Source organism: Pseudopodoces humilis, chromosome 25 (genome assembly GCF_049639895.1).
Source record: "Pseudopodoces humilis isolate 2021_Gansu_Grassland_sample_001 chromosome 25, ASM4963989v1, whole genome shotgun sequence".
NCBI classification, from domain to species: domain Eukaryota; kingdom Metazoa; phylum Chordata; class Aves; order Passeriformes; family Paridae; genus Pseudopodoces; species Pseudopodoces humilis.
The window spans coordinates 4462079-4487455 of record NC_142224.1 but is presented as its reverse complement, the minus strand read 5'-3'; the positions used below and the strand labels follow the sequence as shown (position 1 = coordinate 4487455).

At 46.9% G+C, this 25377-nt stretch overlaps 1 protein-coding gene across 5 annotated transcripts in view; it reads left to right on the top strand.

Moving 5' to 3' along the window:
• The window catches only part of ARHGEF12 (Rho guanine nucleotide exchange factor 12), a 67747-nt gene extending 47740 nt beyond the window's left edge, over positions 1–20007 (top strand). For all 5 annotated transcript variants that reach the window (XM_088066771.1, XM_014257371.2, XM_014257370.2 and 2 more), the window contains 24 exons: positions 217–354; positions 837–869; positions 1672–1786; positions 2494–2599; positions 3040–3252; positions 3651–3780; positions 4100–4135; positions 4727–4881; positions 5435–5581; positions 6291–6376; positions 7167–7292; positions 8011–8125; positions 8961–9061; positions 9164–9241; positions 10422–10497; positions 10885–11052; positions 11540–11627; positions 12364–12453; positions 12598–12674; positions 13016–13237; positions 15088–15546; positions 16915–17228; positions 18185–18257; positions 19168–20007. In XM_088066771.1, the coding sequence (XP_087922897.1) occupies positions 217–354; positions 837–869; positions 1672–1786; positions 2494–2599; positions 3040–3252; positions 3651–3780; positions 4100–4135; positions 4727–4881; positions 5435–5581; positions 6291–6376; positions 7167–7292; positions 8011–8125; positions 8961–9061; positions 9164–9241; positions 10422–10497; positions 10885–11052; positions 11540–11627; positions 12364–12453; positions 12598–12674; positions 13016–13237; positions 15088–15546; positions 16915–17228; positions 18185–18257; positions 19168–19178 (3157 nt within the window). In that variant the 3' untranslated portion in view covers positions 19179–20007. The remainder of the gene's footprint in view (positions 1–216; positions 355–836; positions 870–1671; positions 1787–2493; positions 2600–3039; positions 3253–3650; positions 3781–4099; positions 4136–4726; positions 4882–5434; positions 5582–6290; positions 6377–7166; positions 7293–8010; positions 8126–8960; positions 9062–9163; positions 9242–10421; positions 10498–10884; positions 11053–11539; positions 11628–12363; positions 12454–12597; positions 12675–13015; positions 13238–15087; positions 15547–16914; positions 17229–18184; positions 18258–19167) is intronic.
• Positions 20008–25377: the final 5370 nt, after the last annotated feature.

The following is a 25377-nucleotide window of genomic DNA, read 5'->3' as shown; positions in this document are numbered from 1 at the left end:
CAGGGAATAATCCCCTTTTCAGCGCTGTCACGGGCATGGAGCAGAAGTTGATAATTAATTTGCTTTTTCTTGTGGAGTCCTAAGAGCTCCGTAAGGAACTATTCCACACCTGGAAACCTCTCAACTCCAACATCCCAAAAGCCCTTCTGTGAGTTGTGTGGCACACCCCGAGTGCCATCTCCAGCTGCAGGTGATGCTTCCTGTGCCCTTTTCCAGGCAGAAGCGGAGCATGGGGCTGACCCTGGCCGAGGGGGAGCTGACCAGGCTGGACGCAGAGCGGCTGCGCGACCGCAACGCCGTGGAGAAGGAGAGGAGCTGTGCCGAGCAGATCATCGCTAAAATCGAGGAGGTCCTGTAAGTGACAGCCAAGAGGAAGGTGGGGTGACAAAAAAAAGCCATCATCAAGGTGCTGCCTCGGGTGTGAAGGAGTTGGGGAGTGGAATTTGGCATGGCTGTGTTTGGGTTCCTGCCCGGGAGTGTTTGGTGGGGTGATGAGAGCCAGGAGAAGGCGGGGGGAAGTGAAGGCAGTTGTGTGCAGGAGGCTGCTGTGGAACAGTGCAGGGCATGCTGCCATTGTCAGCTTGTGCATTATTAGATCAGAGCCCTTTTCCTGTAGAAACAGCAGCTTCTCAACCCACTTTCTCCTTTTCACTGCGGGCTGAATCCAATTTCCACAGCTGAACCTTCATTTTGATTCTTGATTTTATTTTTTTCCCTTGCTGGGACTGCTGAACATTCTAAAGGACACTTCAACACAGCTACTGATGCTCTGGGTGGATGGGGCCGGGTGTTAATTGGGTTTTGAGTTTAATTTTGAAACCTTTTCTGGTTTTTAGGATGACATCTCAGCCTCTGGAAGAAGACAAGAGGTAATGGGAGTTGTGGAGCTCGGGCTGTGTTGTGCTGATAGAGCAAGACAGCCCTCTCCCGGCTGTTCTCCAGCACTCATCTCCTGAATCCCCTGGCATAAATCATTGGAATGCAGAGACTCTTTTTCACTGATGTTTGTTGCCTGTGTTTCACATCTTAAAAATTACTGTCACTGAGAGTTTGTGTTTATTTCTGGTTTGTAACTGCTTCAATCTGCTCTAACATTTATTTTCTCTGTGTGAATTGTCCTGTTCAGTTTTTATCTGAGCAGCTTTCCCTCCACTTTTTGCAGTAACCTTTTACTGCTGCTTATTTTTACCATAACTCAAAGCTATAATGTGACATCAAATATGGTTTTAGTGCAGAATTTTAGGACCTTCTGTGTAATTCTCAAAATTGTATTTTCACTTCCTGGGCTTCTGTGCCTTTTGTCATGGACAAATTTGGTTTGGAAGGGACCTTAAAGATGATTTAATTCCACCCCCTGCCACAGACAGGGGCACCTTCCACTATCCCAGGGTGGCCTTGGACATTTCCAAGGATCCAGGGGCAGCCACAGCTTCTCTGGGCACCCTGTGCCAGAGCCTCCCCATCCATCTATTCCCTCTTTATTTACCCCATCATTTACAAAAGGACAAATTCTGATGTTGGCTGAGCCTTCCCATTACCTGTGGGAATTTATTTCATCGCTTACTTTAATTTAAAAACGAACAGTAGAACCTTGGCGCTCGACCTTAAGTTTATTGACTCAATATATTTATTTCTCTTAAACCTCACTTTTCTCCTCGCTGTGTTTGGCAGCTCCACCATGCAATATGTGATCCTCACCTACATGAAACACCTGGGAGTCAAAGTCAAAGAGCCTCGGAACCTGGAGCAGAAGCGGGGCCGGATTGGTTTCCTGCCAAAGATCAAGGTAATGCTGGTGTGGCCACAGAGCATTTGGGTGCAATTCAGACCCTGATTTTGCAGGAAAAATATAAAAAATAGTTGTTGATTTTCTGCTGTTCCAAGAGGATCTGGAATTGCTGAGCTGCACAGCAAACCTAAGAGCTGAAATTGGGTTCTGCATCTGTTGGCAGATGCGTGAATTGGAAATAATTGGAATTATTTCCTTTATCTCAGCTCCTGAATTCACCTTGTTTTTCGCAGTTATTAAAACTTTGGGTGAGGAATGTTTCATAGAACACAACCTTGAACCACAGGAGGGTCTCATTAAAGCTGTTGCCTTGTTTACTTCAGTTTTTTCTGGAGAAACTTGTCTAAACCCTCCTGGTTTGCCATGCAGGAGAGCTCTTCTCCTTGCCACCCCCACTTTTCCAGTTATATAATGAATATTTCCACCAAAACTTCTTCCCTGTGGGTGTGATCCCTTGTCTCCCACAGCATGGGGGTGTATCTGGTCACAATAGCTACTTATTCTCATCAGCATTTCAGCTTCCTTTGAAATATTGAGAGAGTTTCAAGCAGTTCTGCACCGACTGCGAAAAGGTGAAACAGTGTGAAACCTTTTTGAAGGTTTGTGTCCTCTCCCTTCTGCAGCTTGAAAGAATTAATTAAAATCTCAGTGAATAGCTGGATTTTGAAGCAGTGGGAGATGAGTTTGCTTTTCTTTACCTGCAGCAAAGCATCAAGAAGGAGAAAGAAGGAGAGGAGAAAGGGAAGAGGAGAGGCTTCCCCAACATTCTGGGCCCCCCGAGGAGACCGAGCCGACATGACAGCAGTGCAAGTATGTCAGCCCAGGAAACCCCTGTGCCCTGCTGGCCTGGAAGCCACAGAAAATCCCTGCTGCCTTTAAATATTCCTGCCAGGAGTCCCTATTTCCCCCATCTCCCCCTTCCTAAACCTCATCCCACCCATCCTGCCTCACCCAATCCCACTCCTCTGAATTTGGACCCCACTTCTCCCAGTTCCCTTCCAACCCTGTCTCATCCCCTGTGGGGCTGTGGAATCGAATTTTGGGCTGGGATTGAGGCATTTTGGGGTAGGATTGAGGCATTTTGGGGTAAGATTGAGTAATCTTAAACTTTTTGTTGCCAAAATCCGGTTTTGAAGCCGCACAAACCTGTTTTTGGCCCTGAAATGCTGCCTCTCTCAGCCCTGAAAAAGTCAGTTCAGCGATGTGAAAAAGTTCCAGCGGCATGCTGATTCTTTGTTCTCTTTGTTCAGTTGGCAGGGCCATGGAGATGCAGAAGCCCAGGCACCCCAAGCACTCCCCCACGGCCTCTTCCGTGAGCCCGGAGCCCCCCGAGTCCAGCAAGCTGCGCCAGAGCGGCTCCTCCAGCGATGGCACAGATGCCCCTTACCCCCCTGCCAACCCCATGTCCCCCCTGGCAACGGGGCCCTTTGCCTCCCCAGAGGGCAGCAAGGACGGTGACACAGGTAGGGTGGAATGAGGCATGGTTAAAGGCTGTGCTGTGGACAGGATGTGCAGAGCGCTGATGCAACACAGCTGGGCCAGTTAGGAAATGCTTTGGTGTCATTAGAGCTGCTCTTCCTCGCCTTAATCAGCTTTCCTTAATTAGGGAATGTTGCCACGAGCAGCAGTGAGTGGTTGTTAGTGGGTTCTGCCACTGTGGCATTGGATCATCCAACAGGAAAAACCCAGCAGGTGCCAGCCTGTGTCACCTGAAGCTTTTGTCGAAGAGATTTGTCCTCACCAGGCTGGGAATTGAGTTCCTCCAGCTCTGGAGCTGGAATCAAGGGGCTCTGGAGAGGCTGGGAAGTTCTCTAACATTTCCAATTGGGTTCCTCACCTTTCACATTTATTCTGTGTCCAGGTTTGAAGCAGCCTGGGGAAGCCCCACCTGCCAGTGACTCCATGGATGGCACCCCCCGCACACCCAACAACACCTTTGAGTTCCCATCTCCTTTGGAAAACCTGCAGGAGGAGGAGGGAGAATCTGAGAGGTAACTCTGGGTGCTTGGGGGAGCCTTGAGACAGGGTCAGGAAATCCTGGAAAGGATCATTGTAGAGACTCCTTGGTCAGTGTGACAGTGGCTGTTGAAATTTAGTACATAAAATTACAGTGACGTGGTTTGTGTTAAATATTGTTGGTAGAATTAGGAAACTTTGATCTGTGGCTCTGCTCTGATAGAAAACTGTCAGGAGAGGGGACAAAATTCTCTGCTTTGGAGCTCAGACCACCATTCTGAAGTTATGCTGAGTGTCTGAGCAGGGAGAAATTCAGGCACAAGCTTCCCTAATGATTTCTTTCCTTCCTCGCAGGATGGTTGACATGGGAACACCAAAACCTTTTCGCAAGTGAGTGTGCTTAGAAATGTTTGAGCTTGACTGAATTTGTTTGGATTTCGAGAGGTTATGAAGCAGAATGCAGCAGTGCTTATTGTTCTGAGCCAGCAGAGTTGTCTGCATGATCTTTTTTCTTTAAGAACACGTGAAATCAGACACTGGCAGCCATTTATAGGGCAGGTGGAGTGAGTCATATGCAAAAAAAACCCCTTTGATCTGTGAGTGAAGTGGAATGATTGCTGTATCCAGTGATTAGAATGGATGGGAGGTGAGTTAGGGAGTAGAGATATCCCTATTTTCCTTTTCAGTCTTGTTGCTGTTGGTTCTGTACCTGCAGATAGACAGAGGCGAGAAACTGTAACCTGCCCTTTTCACTGCCTTGATACCTGACTGCAAATGATTTGATCTGTGTCATTAAAAGGAGGGTTATGAAAACAGTCAGAACAGGCAGGCAGTCTGTAAAGGGCAAAATTAGAGAATGCCCAGAGGTTCAGGCATCAAACAGCCTCCAGCTGGCAGGGGCAGTGTATTCATAAAGCCGATTTATGTACTCAGCTTTTCCCTGAAATGGGAGTTATCTCACATTTTTCCTCCTCCCATCAGGATGGACAGTGTTGGCTTTGCAGATGTGCAGAGTGAGGATGAGCTCTATGACTTTGACATGGACATGGACCCTCCCAACTGGCAGCAGCTTGTGAGCAGGGAGGTGCTGATGGGGCTCAAACCCTACGAAATCAAGCGTCAAGAAGTGATAAATGGTGAGGTTCTTTCCTACCTGGCCAAGCTCAGAGTTTAAACCTTCCCCTGGGGCTTTGAAGTTCTTAAAATTTACAATTGGGTTTTTCTTCACTGATTTTGTGAAGTAGTGATAGTGGAAAACTTTTGGTTGGAAGAGTCCTTAGGTGTGAAAGCTGTGCTTGCTACTGGGAAATAGCCTGAGGTGAGATTGATCCAGTCCTTAGAGGAGAAATAAACAATATCAAGTGGTTATTAAACAATGTTCAGGCACTGAAAGGCCAGTTTTTAATACATTCTATAAAAGCAAGCAAGAAAAGCTTGGCTTTTTGGAAAGCAGGTGATGGAAATGCGACTCCCAAAGTTCACATCTGAGTTGCAGCTCCTGCAGAACTCCGCGTGGATTTGTGAGCTCAGAGCTCGCTCAGTTTGGGGTAAACAATGGAATTTTACCAACAATCCAAACATGGAGTTTCAGCAGAGCCTGGAAACCAGGGAGGGAAATGCTGCTCAGGGATCTGTTGTGAGCTGATTTCTGGCTCCACAGCTGCCATCCTGCTTTCCCTGTCTCCCCAGAGCTGTTCTACACAGAGCGAGCCCACGTGCGCACGCTGAAGGTCCTGCACAATGTCTTCTACCAGAGGGTCACCAGGGAGGGCATCCTCAGCTCCAGTGACAAGCGGAAAATCTTCTCCAACCTCGAGGATATCCTTGGGCTGCATGGTAGGAGCAGCTGGATGCTGGAATTCTGGCTTCCAGTGGCTGAAAAATCGAAGCAAAAGGACCCTGGAACACGAGGCAGCTTCGCCCAACGCTGAGATAGAGCAGAATTCGTCAGGACACTGCCCTGGGCTTGTTTTTGCTCACACTTGTTCCATTTGTGATTCACAAAGATATTTTGATAAGGAATCACGTGTCCAGTGTTCCTTTTCGTTATCTGTGTTGATTGATGCTGGATAAAAGGAGCAGTGAGGTTTATGGGCCAGCGTTTGAGGTGGTACAACTGCCCTTGAGGAGAGCAGAAAACAGATTTCTCAAGGTTGATTTATAATTGTTTCTGGAGGCCGTGGCCCTTCCTCGTTGTTTTTGCTCCCAATAGGAATTTCAGCCACTGAACAATCACTTGTGTGTTTTTATGGCTTCTGAATTATTCCTGTTTATAGAAAAATGATATTGAGCCTCAGCAAAGATAAGTTTGGAATGGTTCTTAGGGGTCATTTGAAGCCAGGTGAGACACAAGTGCAAAGGAGGTACATCACATTTTACTAGATATTCTAAATTTATTAAGTTGCAGGATATTGTTTATCAGCTAATTAAAATTATTTCAAATCTAGTCTTCTCCTAGAATAGCATTTATGTTAAAATGCTGAAAATTAAGCCAACAATTTGGCCACTATTAATAAAATTTACCTTTTTTTCCCCTGTTTTTAAGTTGCACTGAACGATCAGATGAAATCTGTCCGAAAAAGGAACGAGACTTCTGTCATTGGCCAAATTGGGGAAGATTTGCTCTCCTGGGTAAAATTCCTTTAATGTTTCTTCTGTTTGAAAATAATGTGTCATAGAATGACCAATAGAGGCAGAGGTTTGAGGAGATAATTCCCAGCAATGGGAACTGAAGGGGCTGGGAGTTGTGGAGCCAAAACAGAGCTGGAGGATGAGGGGGAAGGAAAGCAGGAAAAACTCAGAGGATTTTCATCTGACTGGAGATAAGAGTCATTTAAGGCACAGGAATAATTTCCTTAGGATGTGTGGGTAGAACAGAAAGGTGCTTTTGGGTACATAAAGGTGAGAGTGGGATTTTGGAAAACGTAGTGGCACGATTTATTTCAGTAACACTGAAATGTGAGCCTGGTGTTGCCTGTGGTGCAGTTAAAGGATGGTTAAAAATACTGATTTCTAATCTTAGAATGTACGATTTGGAGTTTATAGCGCTGTTGCAGGCTTCACTTTTGAAATCTTTATGGAAAGGTTTGGCTGCCCCATCCCTGGAAGTGTTCAAGGATGTTTTGGGATAGTGGAAGGTGTCCCTGCCCATGATGGGGATGAGCTTTAAAATCCCTTTCAACCCAAACCAGTCTGGGATTCTGTGACGTGGGAAGGCTGGATTCAGGAGAACAGAAGAGTTGGAGATGTAAGGAGACAAAGCCTTAAACCAGGGCAGAAATCACTCCTCAATTTTGTCAATAACTCCTTTATTCCCTAATAATATGAGTGGTGAGCCCAGTCATAGCTCTGCCTGCTGAGGGCAGCTCACGCTGAGCTCCAGCCTATCTAAACTTGGCTTTTTTCTGGCTTTCTGGCACAGTTTAGTGGAGCAGCAGAGGAGAAGCTGAAACTTGCCACTGCCACCTTCTGCAGCAACCAGCCCTTCGCTCTCGAGGTCATCAAGTCCCGCCAGAAGAAGGACTCGCGCTTCCAGACCTTCGTGCAGGTGAGTCTGCCACAGGCTCTGAGTTTCCTCATCACAGCCCAATGAATCCTCCTAGATAAAGTTCTGATAATTAATGACAGTAATTAATGACATCATGCCTAACGCTGCCTTCAGCTGGGGATCATTTCCAGCGCTGTGTTTATCTCTCCTGATGGTTTCTGGAGGGAGGAGCTCCAGTTCTGGGGAGCACGGAGTGTCCTGGTGGGATGCAGGGCAGCACACGCTGTCCCAGGCAGGAAGATACCAAGTTCTGTGTGGGGCAGAGTGCTCAGTGTGCCAGGGCCAGGTGACAGATGCTGCACAGCTGCTCTGCCTGCCAGGAGTGGGGTTTGGGTCCATGTGGCATTTGCAGGAGAACACAATCCCCATGAACACAGGCTGGGAGGAGCTCTGGGAAGATTACCTTGACAAATGTCCCGTGTTTTGCTGCTGTGTTCCCTGGGTGCTGCTGACTGAGATTGATGGGGGATGGTTCCATGCCCATGGGGAGTAATGAGGGGAGGAAGGCACTGCTGCTGTGATGAGCTTTTCCTCTGGGAAATTGCAGATGGAGAGGGGATGTGTTGTCTGGGTGATGGATCTTGGCATCTCTTGTCTTGTATTTAATTACTGGAAAGTGAAGTAATAGATGTTTAAGTGATGAATAGATGTTGTGCATTCAGGTAATTATGGCCTTAATAAAAATGACAAATGCAGATATTGTGCTGTTGGAATTTAGGATGCTGAGAGCAACCCCCTGTGCCGGCGGCTGCAGCTGAAGGATATCATCCCCACGGAGATGCAGAGGTTGACTAAATACCCCCTTCTGCTGGATAACATTGCTAAATACACAGGTAAAGCCTTTCCACTGTGGTTTGGGCACCCACCCCAGCAGGGTTTTTTAGGTAAATGTGTTAAATAACACTTTAATTTTTGTGTCTCTGTTCTCATTGCCACCTCACTGCTGCTTTCTGCACAGGAGGTGTAAAAAATAATAATAATGAAAAGAAAAACCCAGTGTTTGTTCCTCCTTAGGAAAATAAAAAGGAAATTCAGTGTGAAATAAGTGGATCTGTCAAACCTCTAAAGCAGCACAGTGTCCTTATGCTCTTGCAGAGGGTGTGGTTTAATTAGGATGTGTTACACTGAAAGATACTTAGAGAAAAATGTGATAAATAATAGCAGAAAATGCCTTTCCAGCTTTACTATCTGATACCTGCTGCAGAGTAATTTCATTACTCATAAAAATAGACTGCAGCTACAAGTTCCCTCTAATCCCAATTAGGAAAGCATGTGATACTCCATTATCTTTGATGTACTGGTTTATGTTCCTGTTAACTGAATTCTCAGTGTGGCTGCTGGTGCTGGTGAGAATTGATGGGTTCACCTGTGCCTGTACTCTTAGTAAGGATTTTAGGTTTCTCAGATTATTGTGAATAGTTGTCACAAGGCCCTAAAAAAGGGAGAGTAACAATTGTATGATGTGTAATGATCTGCAGGTCACAGTGAATTCTCTCCTGCCACAAATCTCATTTTTTTACCACTTTTGCATTGCAGTACTTTTGCTGATAGACTTCTGTGTGAGTTGAACTCCTCTTTGTGTGGTTTGAGGTCAGCAGGCTGCCCTGGAGGGCTGACTGGTCAAACCTGTGCTGGGAAGCACTGTCCCACTCTGTTTTATTCTTGCAGAGCTGCCTGAGGAGAAGGAGAAGGTCAAGAAAGCGGCAGATCACTGTCGCCAGATCCTCAACCACGTGAACCAGGCTGTCAAAGAGTCAGAGAACAAGCAGGTGAGAGGGGCAGAGTGAACATGCAGGGCTGGGGCCAGCAGTGAACCTGCACTCTGGGCAGTTCTGCTGCTCCAAGTGACCATTTCCTTGCATTTCCTGCAGCATCTGGAGGATTATCAGCGGCGACTCGACCTCTCCTACTTGAAGCAGTCGGAGGATCCCATGATGGATGAGTTCAGGGTGAGTGACTGCATTAAAACCAGCCCTGTGGGAATTGAGTTTGCAGCCCCATCATTCACTTTGTGCCTCTGCTGATGCACAATCAAGTGCTCCTTGGAGATAAATATTTCTGTATGAAAATGAAAACAATTAGTGTCGGAAATGTGAGTTTTTCCACCTTCCTGAAGATGGCTGTGGCTCTAACAGCCCAGTTCTGCACATCACGGTGCTGATGGAGCTTGTCAGCTCTGTGCAACAAACCTTTATGGACTGTAAGCTCAAGCACTGTATCCCAGAAGAGATACCTGATGGATAATGAAATTATTGTGGATATTTTTCTCATGTGAGTGCATGTCTTAGTGATGCTGTTGGAGCTGGGGAGGCCTTGGAGAGCCCTGAGGTGTAACAGTGGAATTGGCTTTAAAAGGAGAGCTTGTGCAAAAACGTGGGAGATCCACACAGCCAAATAAAGCCTGAAGTCAGGTATTAAAAAGACTCTGTTTCATGGCTCCTGTAGATCCCAGCAGTTTTCTTGGAAGCTGGTTACCTGCTGGTTGCTTCCCCATCTCCCTCAGTGTGAATCAAAAAATAAATAAAATTATTTTCTATGAAACTATGTCATGTATCCTTCCCCAAATAAACTTGCAAGTGTTAAGTGAGGAGGGGAAGAACTTCCTGGCAGCTCCGAAATCTCGCTGTCATTGATTGTAGACTCTGAGACTTGGAATGGATGAATTGTGAAAATTGTCACTTCTGCTTGCCTGCAGATCTAAATGTCACAAGCACTGAAGTGCCAGAAGAATCAATTGACATTACAAATCCTGTCAGATCATGGGGATGATTTGTAAATAATTTGTAGGCACACTTGACTTGCAAATGGAGTGCTGCAGCGTTAATTAGTCGTAATGCTTGAACTGAGAACAGGGTATTGGGAAAGCTCCTCCTAGAAAACAGGTGACATCCTAATGCCCCAGGAGCTTGGTGGGAGAATTCCCCAGCCTGTGGCACTTGGCATGTGGAAGAGAGGAGTGGAAAAGGGATGAACAGCCTCTCTGACAAGATTCAGGGTTCCCTGCTCTGTGTTTCTTTTCCCAGCCGGGGTTTTGCTTGGCTCCAAACTGGAGTCCCTCTGGCATTCCTGTGTTTTATCATGACTTGCTTCCATAGAAATTTCATCTTTTTTTCTTTCTCCTTGTGACAGAACCTGGATCTAACAAAGAGGAAAATGCTCCATGAAGGGCCCCTGACCTGGAAAGTGAATCGTGACAAAACCATCGGTGAGTCTGGCCCATGCCCTCACTCCCCTGGTGAATTTGCTGGGAAGGAGAGGAGGGAAAAGCTCTGCTGCAGCTCCCAATTATGCTTCTTACTGCCACCTCTAATAATGCCTGTGTGCTTCTCTGAGCTGATTAAATTATTCTTGTCAATTCTGAAATGTGCTGGAGTATCGTTAGGGCCACGCAGGGACACAGCAGTCAGTCATGGGCTGATCCAATTCCATCTGTAGCTTTCTGCTGGAGTTTTCACGAGGAAGATTTGCAGGCTTTGCCTGGAATGGCTCAGCACTGATTGCTGCCTCTGCATGAGTAATCAGAAATGCAGCTTTCTGCTTTCTGATGGGAATCTTTTAACTCATTCTGGGCTTTTTACTGCGCTCTGGGCAGATCTGTACACTCTGCTGCTGGAGGACATCCTGGTGCTGCTGCAGAAACAAGATGACAAACTGGTGCTGAAGTGCCACAGCAAGATCCTGGCATCCACAGCCGACAGCAAACACACCTTCAGCCCCATCATCAAACTCAACACTGTGCTGGTTCGCCAGGTGGCCACAGGTCAGTGCAGCCCACTGAGAAAGCAGAAAGAGAAGCCAAAAATAAAGATTAGCTCAGTTGAGGAAGATGATTTTGTGTGGATTTTCAGAGCAGAACATGGAAAACTGCGTAGGCTTAATTCTTGGTTGTCCAACATCGTGCTTAGTATGGATGAGCTGTTTAACTTCTTTGCATCGGTAATAGGCATTGCTCAAGTTTTAAATAGACTTCTAAATGAAAGTACTCTGATTGTGTTAGAGGAAAAGCACTCTGGAAATTATTAGAAGGGAAAAGAGGAGAAATGAAGCTTTTTCAAAATGGGTTTTTTCCCTTTGAGGGCACATTTCTTTGATAGGACAAGGTCAGTGTTTCTGCATTAGTGTTAGAGAGTCATCTCATGGACTTTTTCCTTGCTTTGGGCTGGGGTTATGGCTTGTTGGAGGAAATTTTGGGAAGCTGTGTGGGACCTGGCACCTGTTTGAGTCCTCCCTTCCCTGTGTTGGTGCAGATAACAAAGCTTTCTTCGTCATCTCCATGTCGGCGACGGGGGCTCACATCTACGAGCTGGTGGCACAGACTGTCTCCGAGAAGAATGTGTAAGTCCTGGGGTCAATTCCAGCTGCTGCTGGCTTTGTTGGACCTGAGAGACCTTTCCCCCATGCATTCCCTGAGTTCCTTCTCCAAACTTAGCTGGAAACCTGGTGGCCTCCATAGGAAGCATCCACGGATAGTCCCTCCCAACTGATTCACTCCAGACCCTTTCCTGACCTCCAAAATGCTTTTGTTTGTCCTTAAAATTCTGGGGTTTTGGGCCTGACTGCCGGATCAGACACAGAAATAATCCTGCATCTTCATGCAGCACCAGAGATCTTTGCAGATTTACATTCTGGCATCATAAACACCCCTCTGCAGGAATTGGATTCCATGGCTAGAAGCTTTATTGGGAGAAACTCTTTTCTCCTGAAGATTATGCAGGGATAGATGAGCTTGTGGGGTACATGATTGTTGTTGCACATACTGCTCTTCAGTGATGGGTGAAATAGTGTTTTTTTTATGTATTTATATATCAATTAACTGCTTGATTTGACAAGTGATAAGGTCCTGTCTGTCATTTCTGTCTGCTGAAGAGCATCCAGGTGAGCTGAGCTTTATGCTGTGGTGATTTCAGGGTGTTCCTGGGGGGGACTGAATGTAACAGAACATTTAAAAAAAAAGCCATTTCTTTTGGTAAGAAAAGCAGTAATAATACCAACTGGATTTAAGAGGATTAAATAGAGGAATGCTCATTCTGTTTCACTTGCTTCATGGTTTTATTTGCTGTTTCTGCTGCAGCTGGCAGGACCTTATAGCTCAGATGGCAGGAACTGTGAAGATGGGGAGCAGCAGAAGAGTGATCCCACTGCCTCAGTCAGGCCCTGGAGAGTAAGTCAGAGCTGCAGGAAGAAGAAAAGCTGATTTTTCTTCATCCAGCACACCTTTTCCTGCTCAAAAATTGCCCTCCAAAGCATGGATTCTCCTGCAGATCAACGTGACTGAAAGGATGTGTTTGTTCTTCCCTCCCTGCAGAGATGAGCGTGAAGAAGAGGAGCAGCAGAAGCTCAAAGAGCAGCATGACATTCCTGCCAGCAGCCTGCAAAGTCCAGGTAAAGCAGGGATTCAGGGAAGTGGAGATTTGCTCCACGGAGTGCAGATGGGCCCAGCCATATTCCTGAGGGGTGGGGATCCTAGGGCAGCTTTGAGATTCTTCTGGAAAGGGATGATTTCTTTACAAGTCATTCAGAGAAATGATGCTGAGCCTCTTGGAAATGCACTTTTTACTATTTCCATCTGATTTATGAACTGCTGGGAGAGTCTGTTTTTTAACCCTGGAAAGAGCTGGCCTTTTACCAAAGCCATGCACAAGAATCTTACTGTTTCCCAGAGTGGAATTTTCTGCAGTTTTATCACCATTGTTTCACCTGAATTTTTGTTTTCTGCCCTCCAGATAAAGATTTGGGCCTGGAATCTCCCTTAATACTGAACCCTCAGTCCTCTTCACCCATCATGTCTGACAAGGCCAAGGTGGAAGGGCTGCTGGGGGCTGAGGGACAGTTTGAGAAGGTGCAGCAGGCAGAGCTGGCACTGAAGGACTCCTCTGCCTGCTATGAACACGCGGCCAGCAGCTCAGCCCCAGAGGGGCAGTGGGCACGGGATGCCCTGAGGAACTGTGAGTAGCCACGGGCAGCGCCCCTGGGGTGGGGTTTGGGGTGGAATTCCTTCAAACAGCCCGTTTCTGTTTGCACAGATCCAGCCCATCCACTCCCCCTGGGCTGGATTTCACACCAGCTGGATCTGGCAGCGAGGGGTTCTGAATCCATGCACTGCCCCTTCCCTGGGCTTTGGGCATCTCCTCCTTTTTCTGGGGTTTTGTGGATCGAATCAGGGCCATAACGAATTTTTACCGTCCGTGGAGTGCCTTGATGGCAAAATTATATTGCAGAACTTAATGCACAGTGCCATTGCTGGTCAGCAGTTTTTAAAGACAAGGCAGTGAGCCCTGGATTTACTCCATAGCACTGGGGCAGAACTGAAGAGCTTGCTTGTGTTGCAGAATAACATTTGCCTTTTTCTTTTTGTAAAATCCTGCAAATTGTTAAGCTCACTCACATCCAAAGCCCAGGCTCAAATTTTCTGAGTATTTGGGAGGTGGTTGGGTCTGAGATCAACACCTGTGTGTGTTGAGAAGTTTTGCTGTTGGACAGATCAGTGTTTGAAATTGTTTTTAAGGTTTTTTTATCGCTTCCTCTGCTCTCCTTTCAGAGGAGGAGTGCAGGGCTCTGCAACCTGCTGGATCAGCTCTGGCAGTGCAACTCCTAAATATAACTCTCTAAAATTTGAATGAGTTCATTAATCCACAGATCTCTCCTTGGCAACTCTGGAAGGGACACAAAGTCCCTCAGTTGTGCTTGGAGAGAAGAGTCTGTGGAATATTTGCTTTTACCAAAATGCAGAACCCTCACATCCTTGGCCCCAGTTGCCTCTTCCATCTCTCTGTCCAAGCAATGACAGCTCTCTGCAGTCTCAGAGTTATCTTGCATCTTTAAATCCATTTATTCTCCTTCTTAGAGGATTTAAAGTTCTTTCCTAGTTCTGAATATTGGACAGATATTCTTGGGGCTTGTTTTAAGAGACCACAGCTAAAATAATCTCAGTCTGGGGGTGTGTAAGGACAGTTTTACTGACCCCATGGCATCTCCTGAGTGCTGAGAGTTAAAAGAGCAGCTCTCCAACGTTGTGACAAGAGCCTGAGCTGAGTGACAGTTCTGCTGTGTGACATCACAGCTTTTTTTGGGTGTTGCAGGAGCATTTTGTGGTGAGGAGGAACAATCTGCGGCTCTTGACAGGAGCACGTTTTTGTTTGGAACAATATGTCCCTATTATGAAGTGTTTGGTTGGGATAATTTGGGAACTAAAGGAATGTGGGTTGAAGTTCAACCAGGCATAAATTTGCATCGAATTTTAGGGAACATGTTTCTTAGATTTTATTTTATTTTATATTTTTTTTTTTGGCTCTGTCATTTCAAACCTGAGTGGAATATTCCCAAATTTCCTTGAGGTGGGAATCCCCTGCTATAACCACAGCTGTGAGCTCCTGTGCAGGGTAAAACCCAGGCACTCAGGATAATTTCTGGAGACAATTTCTTTGGTTTTCTCCAAGGAGATGCAACTTGTCCTGACATATCGTAGGGTAAAATGGGAGTGAGGCTGGAGCCTTTAATACATTTATTTTTATCCCCGTTTTTCCAACCAAGAGCAAGGAGAGGAGTCACACCTCTGTCAGAGGGTGACCTTTGTGTCTGCTTCAATCCCTTCTGTGCTCTGGATTTGTCAGGTGCCATTAGTGCCAGAGCAGCATTTCCAGACATTATCATAGAAACAGAGGTTTTGGGCAAGCAGGAAGGGAGGTGATGAGCTCAGAGAATATCCTGAGCTGGAGAGGAGCCAGAAGGATCCTTGAGTTTGGGTCCTGTGCCTCTCATTCCGGAGTTTTTGCCTGAACCTTGCCTGTCCTTGCAGTGGGGTTGCTGAGGCAGCTCTTGGTGCAGCAGCTCGGCCTGGCTGAGAAGGGGAGCCTGGAGGACAGACAGCGCTTGCCCAGGTTCAGGACCGTGTCCCAGGAAGGCCAGACAGAGAGTGGGAACGAGCTGCAGCCCTGTGACAGCAAATTCCAGCAGCCTGGAGAGGACGGAAGCGCTGGCAGAACTGGAGAGCCCGCGGCTGGGCCCGGCCCCCGGACTGCAGCGGAGGGCCCGGCCCCGGGGGACGGCCTGCAGCTGGCAGAGCCCGCGGCCAGGGGCACTTTGCCCATGGACAGCACGAACCTGGAGGGCTCCAGCTCGGAGCTGGAGGGGCTGGGGGCTGAGGAGAGCGGGGAGCATTTCTTCGATGCCCGGGAAGCTCACAGCGACGAGAACCCGGCCGAGAGCGAGCTGCTGGACAGGAAGGAGGACGAGGAGGTGCAAATTCGGATCTCAGGTGAGCCCGGCGTGCTGGGCCTGGCCAGGTGCATTTAACACTTCACCTTCTGCTGCTCTGGGACAGGACAGTCAGCTCCCAGCTCTCAACATTTCAGCCCTGTGCCAGCAGGGACCTGAGGAGTTCCCAGTGTGGTGGGGGAGGATCTGCAGTGCTGGGGGACACCCCCTGTGACTGTGGGAGCTGCAGAGGCACCAGGCACAAGCCAGGCCCTCCATTGTGGCTCTCCTGGGCCATCTCTCTGCTGCCTGCAGGGACCTGTAGGGGAAAGGTTTTCCCTGGAGGCAAAGCCCTTTTCCTGATGGAGCTTCAGGAAAGAAACTCAGGACTTTAATTTTACACTGTCATAGTCTCCTGTAACCTTACCACGCTCTGAATCTCTTAGAAGTTCATTATTTTATTATTTTTATTATTGCTGCACATGGACTATTTGCCAGCTACCTGAGCACACCAAACTCAGCACAGGAGCTGAGGTTTATTTCATGTGCATTTTACACATGAAACAGCTGCTGTCAGGTGAATTCAACACTAACAGCCCCACTGGAGTCTCTTATCCATAAATATGCTCTTATTTAAAAATTGGATTATATCCATGTGGATAAGCCAATTTGTGACTGCCCCAACGCTGCTTTCCAACTACATATTGCAAATAATTTTTCTCACTCAGACATTTTAAATTATTAAAACTGAGCCAACAAGTTGAAGCATCTAATTTATTTGTCACCTCTTCCACTGTTTACTTTTTTAACTGTACGGGGACATCGAAATGAGATTGATCTGTTTTTAGTCAATTCTGATTCCCCTGTGTTGGCTTTGCTGGAGTATTATAGAGAAAATCATTAAATAGACTCCTTTTGCTGGGTGCAGGTTGTGAAAGCATTTTCTGTCTGTAATTACTTTGTCCTTTATTATATCAGCAAGCTCTGTTTGAAACCTCACCCCTCTAAAAGCATCCTCAGTGCCAGGACTGGGGAGTGGAGTTGGGGAATCCAGCAGCTGGATTTGCCATTAGTGCAAGAGCAGGATTTTCAGATCTGATAGAAACAGAGGTTCTGGGCAAGCAGGAGGGGAGGTGATGAGCTCAGAGAATATCCTGAGCTGGAGAGGAGCCAGGAGGATCATTGAGTCCAGGTCCTGTCCATTTAATTATGTTTTCGGTTTAATGTACAGTGTAAAAACCATCCCTGAGCTCTGAACCTCTTCAGAACCGGCTGAGTCTGCTATCACCACTAATCTTTGGAGTTGTCACAAATGTTTTTTTCTCAGGGACATCCCCACTTCTATCCCTGAAAATCTGCTCAAACTCCCCCCACCCTCAGCCCTGGAGCTTCTTTGGGATGGTGGAGTCAAACCCCGTTGTCTCCGCAGGAAATTATCTGATCCTCGACGGATACGGAACAGTGCAGGAGAGCTCCACGGACGAGGAGGTGTCAGCCCTGGTCCTGCAGTGCACCTCCCACAGCCAGCCCCCCCTGGACTGTCCCCAGCAGCAGCCCCTGTCCCCAAGGGACACCCAGTCAGACGGGGGCAGCTCCCCGTTCCCCGAGGAGCTGCTGGGCTCGCGCTGGGCAGGGCTGGAGGAGCCCTGCCCCTTCCTGGGCAGCCCTCAGCTCCCGCTGGAGATCCGAGTGCAGCTCATGCAGTACATCCAGAACATCGAGGATGCCCTGGAGAAGCTAAAGGTGTGTTGCTTTTTGTTGTTTTTATTGGTATTTTTATTATTCCTGCTGCACGTAGAAGGTTTGATTGTCACCTGAGCGTTTGACTGTTTCCATACCCCTTAAGTTTTGGGTGAGAAAAAAAGCTTTAAAACAGTTTTGATGGGCAGGAACACAGCCACATTTCTCTTTATCTCTGGCTCTTATTCCTGGAAGCCTTTAAAGCAGAATCTTTTGCTTTTCTTGCTGTTTTTTGTGTGTTGAGTTGTGGATCACAGCGGGCCGACAGTTCTGCTGGAGCTGGAGGGCTTTTGATTGCTTTGATTTTGATCCGGAGAAGTTTCTGAGGGACAGGACAATCCTGCAAAAGGGGAGTTTTCAACTCAGGCCTGAGGAATGTGGATTTCTGACAAAGATTAGGGAGAAGTTCTTCACAGAGTTGTTCACAGAGACTGGGGAGGGTTGGAGTCCCTGTCCCTGGAGGTGACTGGGGACACACTGGATGTGGCACTTGGTGACAGAGTGGTCTTAGGGCATAGGTTGGGCTGGAAGATCTCAAAGGTCTTTTCCAGCCTTGGTAATTCTGTGAAATCTCTCATGGTGCTGAGTTGCACCGAGGATATCAGACCAGTATCGAGGTTTTCAGGCTCTGTATATTGCAAATGATTTTTGGAATAGTTCCAAGTGAGGGACAGGGATTCTCTTTATAGAATAACTGTAAGAAGGTTTGATGTATGAAACATCCAGTAGCCAGCCTTTAATTCCACTGAAATCAGAATATTGCAGTAGCCAGCCTTTAATTCCACTGAAATCAGAATATTGCATGCAAATAAAGCTGCTGATAAAGGAGTTGAGGGGGGCTCACTCCAACCTGGGTGTTTGCAGTACTGAAACTTCTCTTTTCCTGTTTGAACCCCTCTTTTTTTGCTTGGTAAATGGAGAGGCAGTTGAGTTTTGGGGCTGTTGTTGCTGTTTTGCAGGAGGTTGAGGAGGATTACAGCGTTCTGCGGCGCCAGGGGCTGGCTGGCTCAGCCTCCACAGGAGAGCACTCAGGTAGGAGCAGCTGGGACCCCCTGAACCCCAAACCCAGAGCACAAAGCCCAGTGTTCAAGGTGATGCCTTTTGGGATACCCAAAAACAGAATCCAGACAAAATTCAGAGAATAAAAAGCAGTTCTATTTATTGAAGGGCCCTCAGGTGCATTTAGGGCAGACAAAACTCACCCAAAAATGGCTCACAGGTTTTGACACTTTTCTAAGTTTGGTCCATTTGCACATTGGGGTTCATCTCCCAATTCCAGCTGCAGGGAATGAAGGAATTTCCCCCAAGTTTGCTGCCCCCAACTCCCTTTTGTTTCCATCTCTGGGGCCTGAGGCAGTGAGGTGTCCTTGATTGCCAGGCCTGGAGAGGAATTGTTGTGTCTGCCCAAAGTGGGGAAGCAGCAGCTCCCAGTGTGTGTGGAGTTTGGAGTTCCACACTGAGGAATGGCAGGATTACAGATGTGTGAGAAACAGAAAAGCTGAAATCCTGAGGCACCAGAGGTCCAGCTGGCCTTTCTCACACACCCAGAAAAGGTTTCAGCTCCTTGAGCAGCTCTGCAGGAAAGGTCAGCTCCATCCCTGGAGGCTCAGCCGAGCTTGTTCCACCTCTGGAAGGTTCTGAGTTGCCTCCCCCCAGCTGCCCCACACCATCCCAGGGTGAAGCTTCTCCTCCAGAGCCATGGGAGTTCTCTCAGGGAGGTTCCTGAATGCTGAGCCTGGCTCTGCTCCCCTCTGGGGCTCTCCAGCCTGGTTTGGGCCCCCTGCAGATGGAGTTGCTGACCTGGCAGAGGTTTGGAGGTGAAATGTGTGTGCAGCTCCCACTGAATGCTCCCTGACTCTAGGAATGCTCAGAAATGCCACACACTCATCCCTCTCTCTCACCACCATTTCCCCTTTTCTTTTCCCCTTTTCCCCCCCTTCAGACAAAAGCTAGTCGTGTTTCCAGGAGTGGCTGAAGATTGGATGAAGAGACTCAGGACACAGCACCCGCTGTCTCCCCTGTGGACTCTGGGATGAGGGTTTGGAGCATCCAAACAAGAACCATTCTCTAACAAAACGGGCATGGGGTGCTTTTCCTGTGGGGCATCTGCACTATCTTGTCAGTGAGGGAGTCTATTCTATTCTGCTCCTCTCCTTGCTACCAGAAATTAATTTTTTTTTTTCAGAAAAGAAAAAAAAAAAATAAACCAAACCAAATGTACAGAGCTTTGGGTGTAGGATATAAAAAAAAATGTATTTAGACATTTAAAAGAAAAAAAAAATCAATGTATTTATTTGACTTCATTCCGTGTATCAAAAGCACATTTTAATTTTTTAATCTGCCTTTTTTTTTTTTTTTTTTTTTTTTTTTTGGTTCTGTTTTTGGGTAGTGTCAGTTCTGGCCCACCCTGCCTGGTGAGGGGACAGGGGGGGACCTGTGTGCAGGTGTTTCCTCACTGGACTGGACTCTGCACTCCCTGCTGGCACTCAGACTACCAAGAGCTACTCATGAAGGTGTTAGGATGGAATTTATGGCTGGAATTTGTCTGTATCCAACCAACTGCATGGGAATTGCTCATGTCACCACGTGTGGAACAGGAATTTTCCATGCACTAAACAGCCAGGCACTTGAGATGGGCAAATTTTCCTTTTCCCCTTTCCCATTCCTTTGCTGGGAGAGGAGAAAGAGGTTTAATTTTGTTTTGTTTTGTTTTGTTTTCTTGACTTTGTTGGCTTTGATCATTGTCTCCTTTGTAAAGTGATAAAAATAACTTGGACCTGCAGCACTTTTGTAACTCTTCTCTGGATCAAAAATGAAAAAAGAGGAAAAAAAAAATAGAGAAAAAATGCAAACCCAGAAGTGTTTCAAAGATGTGGGGCAGCTCTGCCCCCGATTCACTACTGAATGAAAAAGGGCTGCCATGGAGTTAGCCACAGGTACTGCTGATTATAGGGCCAGTAAGTTTTAGTACCTGAAGTATGTCTTGCTGAGGGCTCGGGGTGGGGTTTGGGGCTGGTTTTTTGGGGTGGGGTTGGTTTTTGTTGGATTTTTCTTTTTTCTTTTTTGTTTTAAATCACTCGTGCCAATGTGTTCTCGCCCAAACCGAGATTGGCAACCCCAGAAGGCTGAAGCAGCTCTTGGGCACTTCCTCAGGCCTGTCCTGGTGGGGTTTGCTGCTGGAATTCCTGCCAGGATTTGGGAACAGGATGGGAATTGGGGTAACACTGGGTATCACTGCCCATTTCCATTCATTATCCATCCCCCCCACGCTGGATTTCACCAAGATGGATCTGACAGCAAGGAGTTTTGGATCCATGCACTGCCCTTCCCTGGCCTTTGGGCATCTCCTCATTTTCCTGGGGTTTTGTGTGTCAGATTTGAGGGTGATGATGAATTTTCACTGTCCTGCTTGGCTGGGGGTGGTTCAGGCTGTCCCCAGTGTCACCAGGCTGCTCCTGTGAGCTGTGTGAGGAGCACACCCTCTTCCCGAGTTTGGAGAAGCCAAACTGAGCACCCTGCACCTGCCATGGAGAGCCAGAGCAATCTGCCTTTGCTCAGCTCCAGGATCCTCCTGCTCCTCCAAACCGAGAGCTTTTCCTTTAGCTGCTGGCAGGAAATCACCTCAGTCCCTCATCAGAAAATTCCCAGCTCTTGTTCCTCCCCCAGAAACCTGTGGGGGATGAGTCCAGAGAGGAGGAGAGGGAGCAGAGGTGATTTTGGAGTGGAAGTTGGAGCCAGGGAGGGTAGGGAGGAATTCCTGTTGTTGTAAGAGCATCCCCACTGCCAGCACCAGCCAGAGCTCCTCCTGCAGGCTGCCAGGAGCTCCCTGGATTTTTGGGATGTGCCAAGGCCCGTCCTGTTGTGTGGCATTGTTGTCAGTATTAACCCAGCCCTTCATCCTCGTGGATGGGCTCTCCCCTCCTCACCTCAGCCCCACAACCCCCTGGGTTATAAACAAATAATATCCAAAATATATCCAAATTCCCTCTGAGAAACCCCCCAGCCCGGAATGCTGCCAGGAAGGGAACTGAGCAACAGCCAGACCTGGTGCTGGAGCCCTTTTTCCTCCTCCCACTCCAAAACAGGAGCAGTTTCTGTGACCTCAGTGATCCAGAAGCTTCCCAGAGGCTTCCATGGAAATCACCCCTGAGCTCCAGAAGGGAGGGAGCTCAGTCTGGCTTTAGAAGAAGGTGCTGGAAGAGCAGCAGAGGTGGGGCTTGGGGAGGCCTGGCTGTTTCCTGCTCTTTGCTCGTGGTTGAACACAAAAGCCTCGGTGGGTCTCCAGAATTCCAAAGTCTCTGGACTTTCACCTCTGCTGGATGTGGCAGCAGGGAAAAGCTGGGAGGGCAGCATGTTTGTGAATTCACGTTTTTGCCTGCTGGAGTGGATTTCAGCCTCAAATCCCTTAATTCTGCCTCGGGGTGGCCCCCAGGGTGCGGGGCAGCCGTGTCCCTGGCACTTCCAGGGTGGGTAAGGGCAGAATCCTCACTCAGTGCGGGGCTGGGGATGGCAGAGGAGCCTCTGGAGCTGCTGGCAGGGCAGGGCAGGGTGTGACAGATTCAGGAATGTTGAAGCCCAGCTCGCCTGACCCCAGTTTTATGGGCTCTGTCCTGGCTGTGCTTTCAGCTCTGGATCATCCTCACAAGCAGGGAGGTGATGTGGGGCAGGGATCCCTTCACCTGGAAGGACAGGGAGTTCCTTTTTCCTCCCTGGCACATCTGCACCACCGACCTGGGGCTGGAGGAAGGAGCTGGAGCTCAAATGCACTATTCAAGATTCCCACCCTTTTTTCCTCCTTTAAGCCATAAGATTCCCCTTATTTTAAACTGAAATTTTCATTTTAATTTCCCCCTGGTTGGTGCTGGGTTGGGCATTCCCTCATCCAAACAGTTCTCTGGAGTTTTTTTGTCCCAGCCCCTCATCCCAAAATTATTTTTTTTTCCCCCCCCTTCCCCAGACAGAAGAACAAGGATTTCTTGTTTTGGGAACAAGGATGGGATTTAAGAACATCTTCTGAGAGGCCATTTCCCTTCTGCTGTCACATGGATGAGCCGAAAGCTCAGATGGAATTGTTCTGGGATGGGAATTCCCTTCTCCTGCAGGAGATTCCTGAGCACCCCTGGTGTGTAGGGAGGTCCAAGGATGAGGAGTGCAAAGCTCAGGAGCTCTGAGCTCTCAGACAGCACTTGGCCTGTCCCAGTGTTCTAAAACTGGATTTTTGGGTTTATATCTCCCTGCTATTAGATTTCATTCTCCTGTATCCAGTATTTTCTCCCTGTTCCCTAGAGAAATCCCTGGATTCCCTCCCCTTCCCCAAAGGTGCCAACTGACAAGCAGATGTACTGCAAAAGGGATACTGCAGCCAAAACACTGCTGTTTTATTTTGAATTAAGTCTTGTGGAGCTCTCTTCATACTAGAATATTTTTATTTTCTTTGTACAACATACAATCATGTACTCTTAACAGAGATTTACTTTAAAGAGAAGAAAAAAAAAATCTGGAAGTATTCTTAAAAAAAAAAATACACAAAAATCTTTATTAATAATCCTGTATTTTTACTGATCATGTTTGAATGTCTAAAAAGACTTTATTGTTCTAATTATCCAGATGTATGTTTGTAAAATAGCTCTTTTATGACTTAGCTGATCGGGTTGTATGTTTCTGGAATTAAATATTGGTCACTTAAAAAAAGAAAAAAAAAAAGAAATCTGTTTTCAGGACCTGGGAAATAGAAAATTTAAGCGTTTCAAATATCATTAAATAAGCTTAAAGGAAAATGAGCTTTGTCTGGTGGATTTTTTGGGGTGGTTTGGCTGGAATTTCCTGGAGGGTTCGAAGGACAAACGATGGCAAAGGAAATTTTCCTTGGGGATGATGAACTTTTGCAGAGATTGAAGCACCTTGATTGTGTTTTTTTGCTGCTCAGAGTTAATGAATTATTAATTAATGAATTAATTAATTGACAGAGCACCAACTACAGGAAAAGAAATCCCCCCACTTGCTCCAAGCTGAGCTGATCCTTCAGGACATTCCCTGCAGGAACTGAAGCCTTGCTGTGTCCTGCCCTCCTGGGTGCTCCTGCAGCTGCCAGGTGAGATAAAAAAGGGAATTTTTGCCCTTTTTAAGGAATTTCTGTTTGCCCTGGTCATGGAAATCGATTCAGTGAGCACTGGGGAGGTTCAGAGGAGCTGCCACAGGCTCAGCAGAGGCTCTGAGACAATTCAACCTCAGCAGGCAGTTCTGCTTTCAATCCCAAATCCTTCTTTGGGTTCTTTGTCCTTTTAAATCCAACCAGAACCGTTATTCAGTTAAATTAATTAATTGATCCTATTAATTTATGGTTATTTTTAAAAGGGGATTTGTTTTGAAGGTTGGGAACTGTTGCTGTTCAGCCCTTCCATGTGATAATTCACCTCAGCACCTTGCAAATATTGACTTGCATCCCCATTTTTCTGCTGGATCTTTTTCCCTCTGCTGGGATGGACCCAGAAATGTAAAAGAGAAGTGAAATTAAACCTTGGCTGTTGAGGGAACCTGTGAATTTTTGAACAGGGAACATCTGTGCTGAAAGTTTGGTGATTTCTGATTCTCCCTGAATCCCTGGCATTAGTGACATTCCTGTCTTTAACTTCCCTGGAAGGTGATGATTCCTGACAGACAAGCTGGCAAAAATAAATTAATTAACAGCAGCAAAACAGAAAACAAATCAGGTTTATTCCTGAAAACTTGAATGTTTTTCCTTTTATTTTCTTTTTCTCCTTCCCTGTCTGCATTATGTACGTGAAGCTCCTTGAGAGATTTCTTTATTACTTTATTATAATTGGTAATCTGAGCTCTATTACACTTTCCTAATGATGCTCTTCGTGTTTTGCCTATTTAAATGTTATTTTATATATTCCCTTTACTGCCTTGCTGTAAATAAATGATTCAAAATCTCAGCAGCTCAGAGAAATCCGAGCTCTGTGGCTCCTGCCCTGGAATCCCAGCTGGGGATGGGGGAGAGCTGTGCTGCAGTTTTGGGCTTGTTTCACATCCACAGTCCTGGAATTCATCTCTCTACAGGCAGGGAAGATGTGAGGGGGATTCCTTGGAGTCATTGCAGGTGGGTTTGGGGTCATTCTGGATCTTTTTGGGGTCATTTTGAGTCATTTTTGGGTTACAGGAGCTTTAAGGTCCCTTCCAGATCAAACCATTCCATGATTCCAGGGATTTCTGAGCAATTAGGGTAGCATTCTATCCATCCACCTCCCTAAATGACAAAACCCAACTGTTTAATCCATTTGTTCTCTCCTTGCAAAGATCCCCTTGATATTTGCTGAAAAATATCCATAATTTCCTTTTTTTTTTTTTTTGTCAACTCCTCAATGGATTTTAGGTTGGTTTTGTTCTTTCAAAATATTGATGGGAGCTTGGTGTAGAATGGAAGTTGTCCAGCCCCTGGCAGGAGTTCTTTGCCAGTTGGGCTGAGCATTTTGGGGGGAAATCATCATTTGTTTCCCATCAGAGCTGGGCCCAGCACTCCCAGAATGAAAAATAAAATAAAATAAAAAAAAGCTTGGATGTATTTCCTTCAAATTGTCATCCAAAACTGAGCTGGGAAAGAGCCTGGGGTTAACACCAAGCATATGCCTGGGTTAAAATGTTGATTTAACAAATCTTCCAAAATTTTTAGACACCTGTTACTAAAAAAGGAGGCTCAGGGGAGTTTTTGAAGGAGCCAAAAATTTTGATCCCGCTCTCAGCTCCACCCTGGTGAGGTCAGGCAGGGAGAGGGGAGCAGGAAAATAAAGCTGTGAGGGATTTCAAAGCCTTTCTGCAGAGCTGCAGGTTCACTGATTTCATCACTTCCCGGAAAATAATCCCAGGAAAAGGACGTGGGGAATGAGGGGAAATGGCCTTGAGTTGTTCCAGGTGAGATTTAGGTTGGATATTTCTGGTATTTCTCCATGGAAAGGGTGCTCAGGCATTGGAACAGGGCAGTGGTGGAGTCAGCATCCCTGGAAATGTCCAGAAAGCTGTGGGTGTGGCGCTGGAGGCCGTGCCTTGGTGGTGACATTGTGGATGATGGGTTGATATTATCATTTAATGATCTTAAAGGGCTTTCCCAGCCTTAAAAACTCCAGGATTCCCGGTGCATTCCTTGCTTGAACCC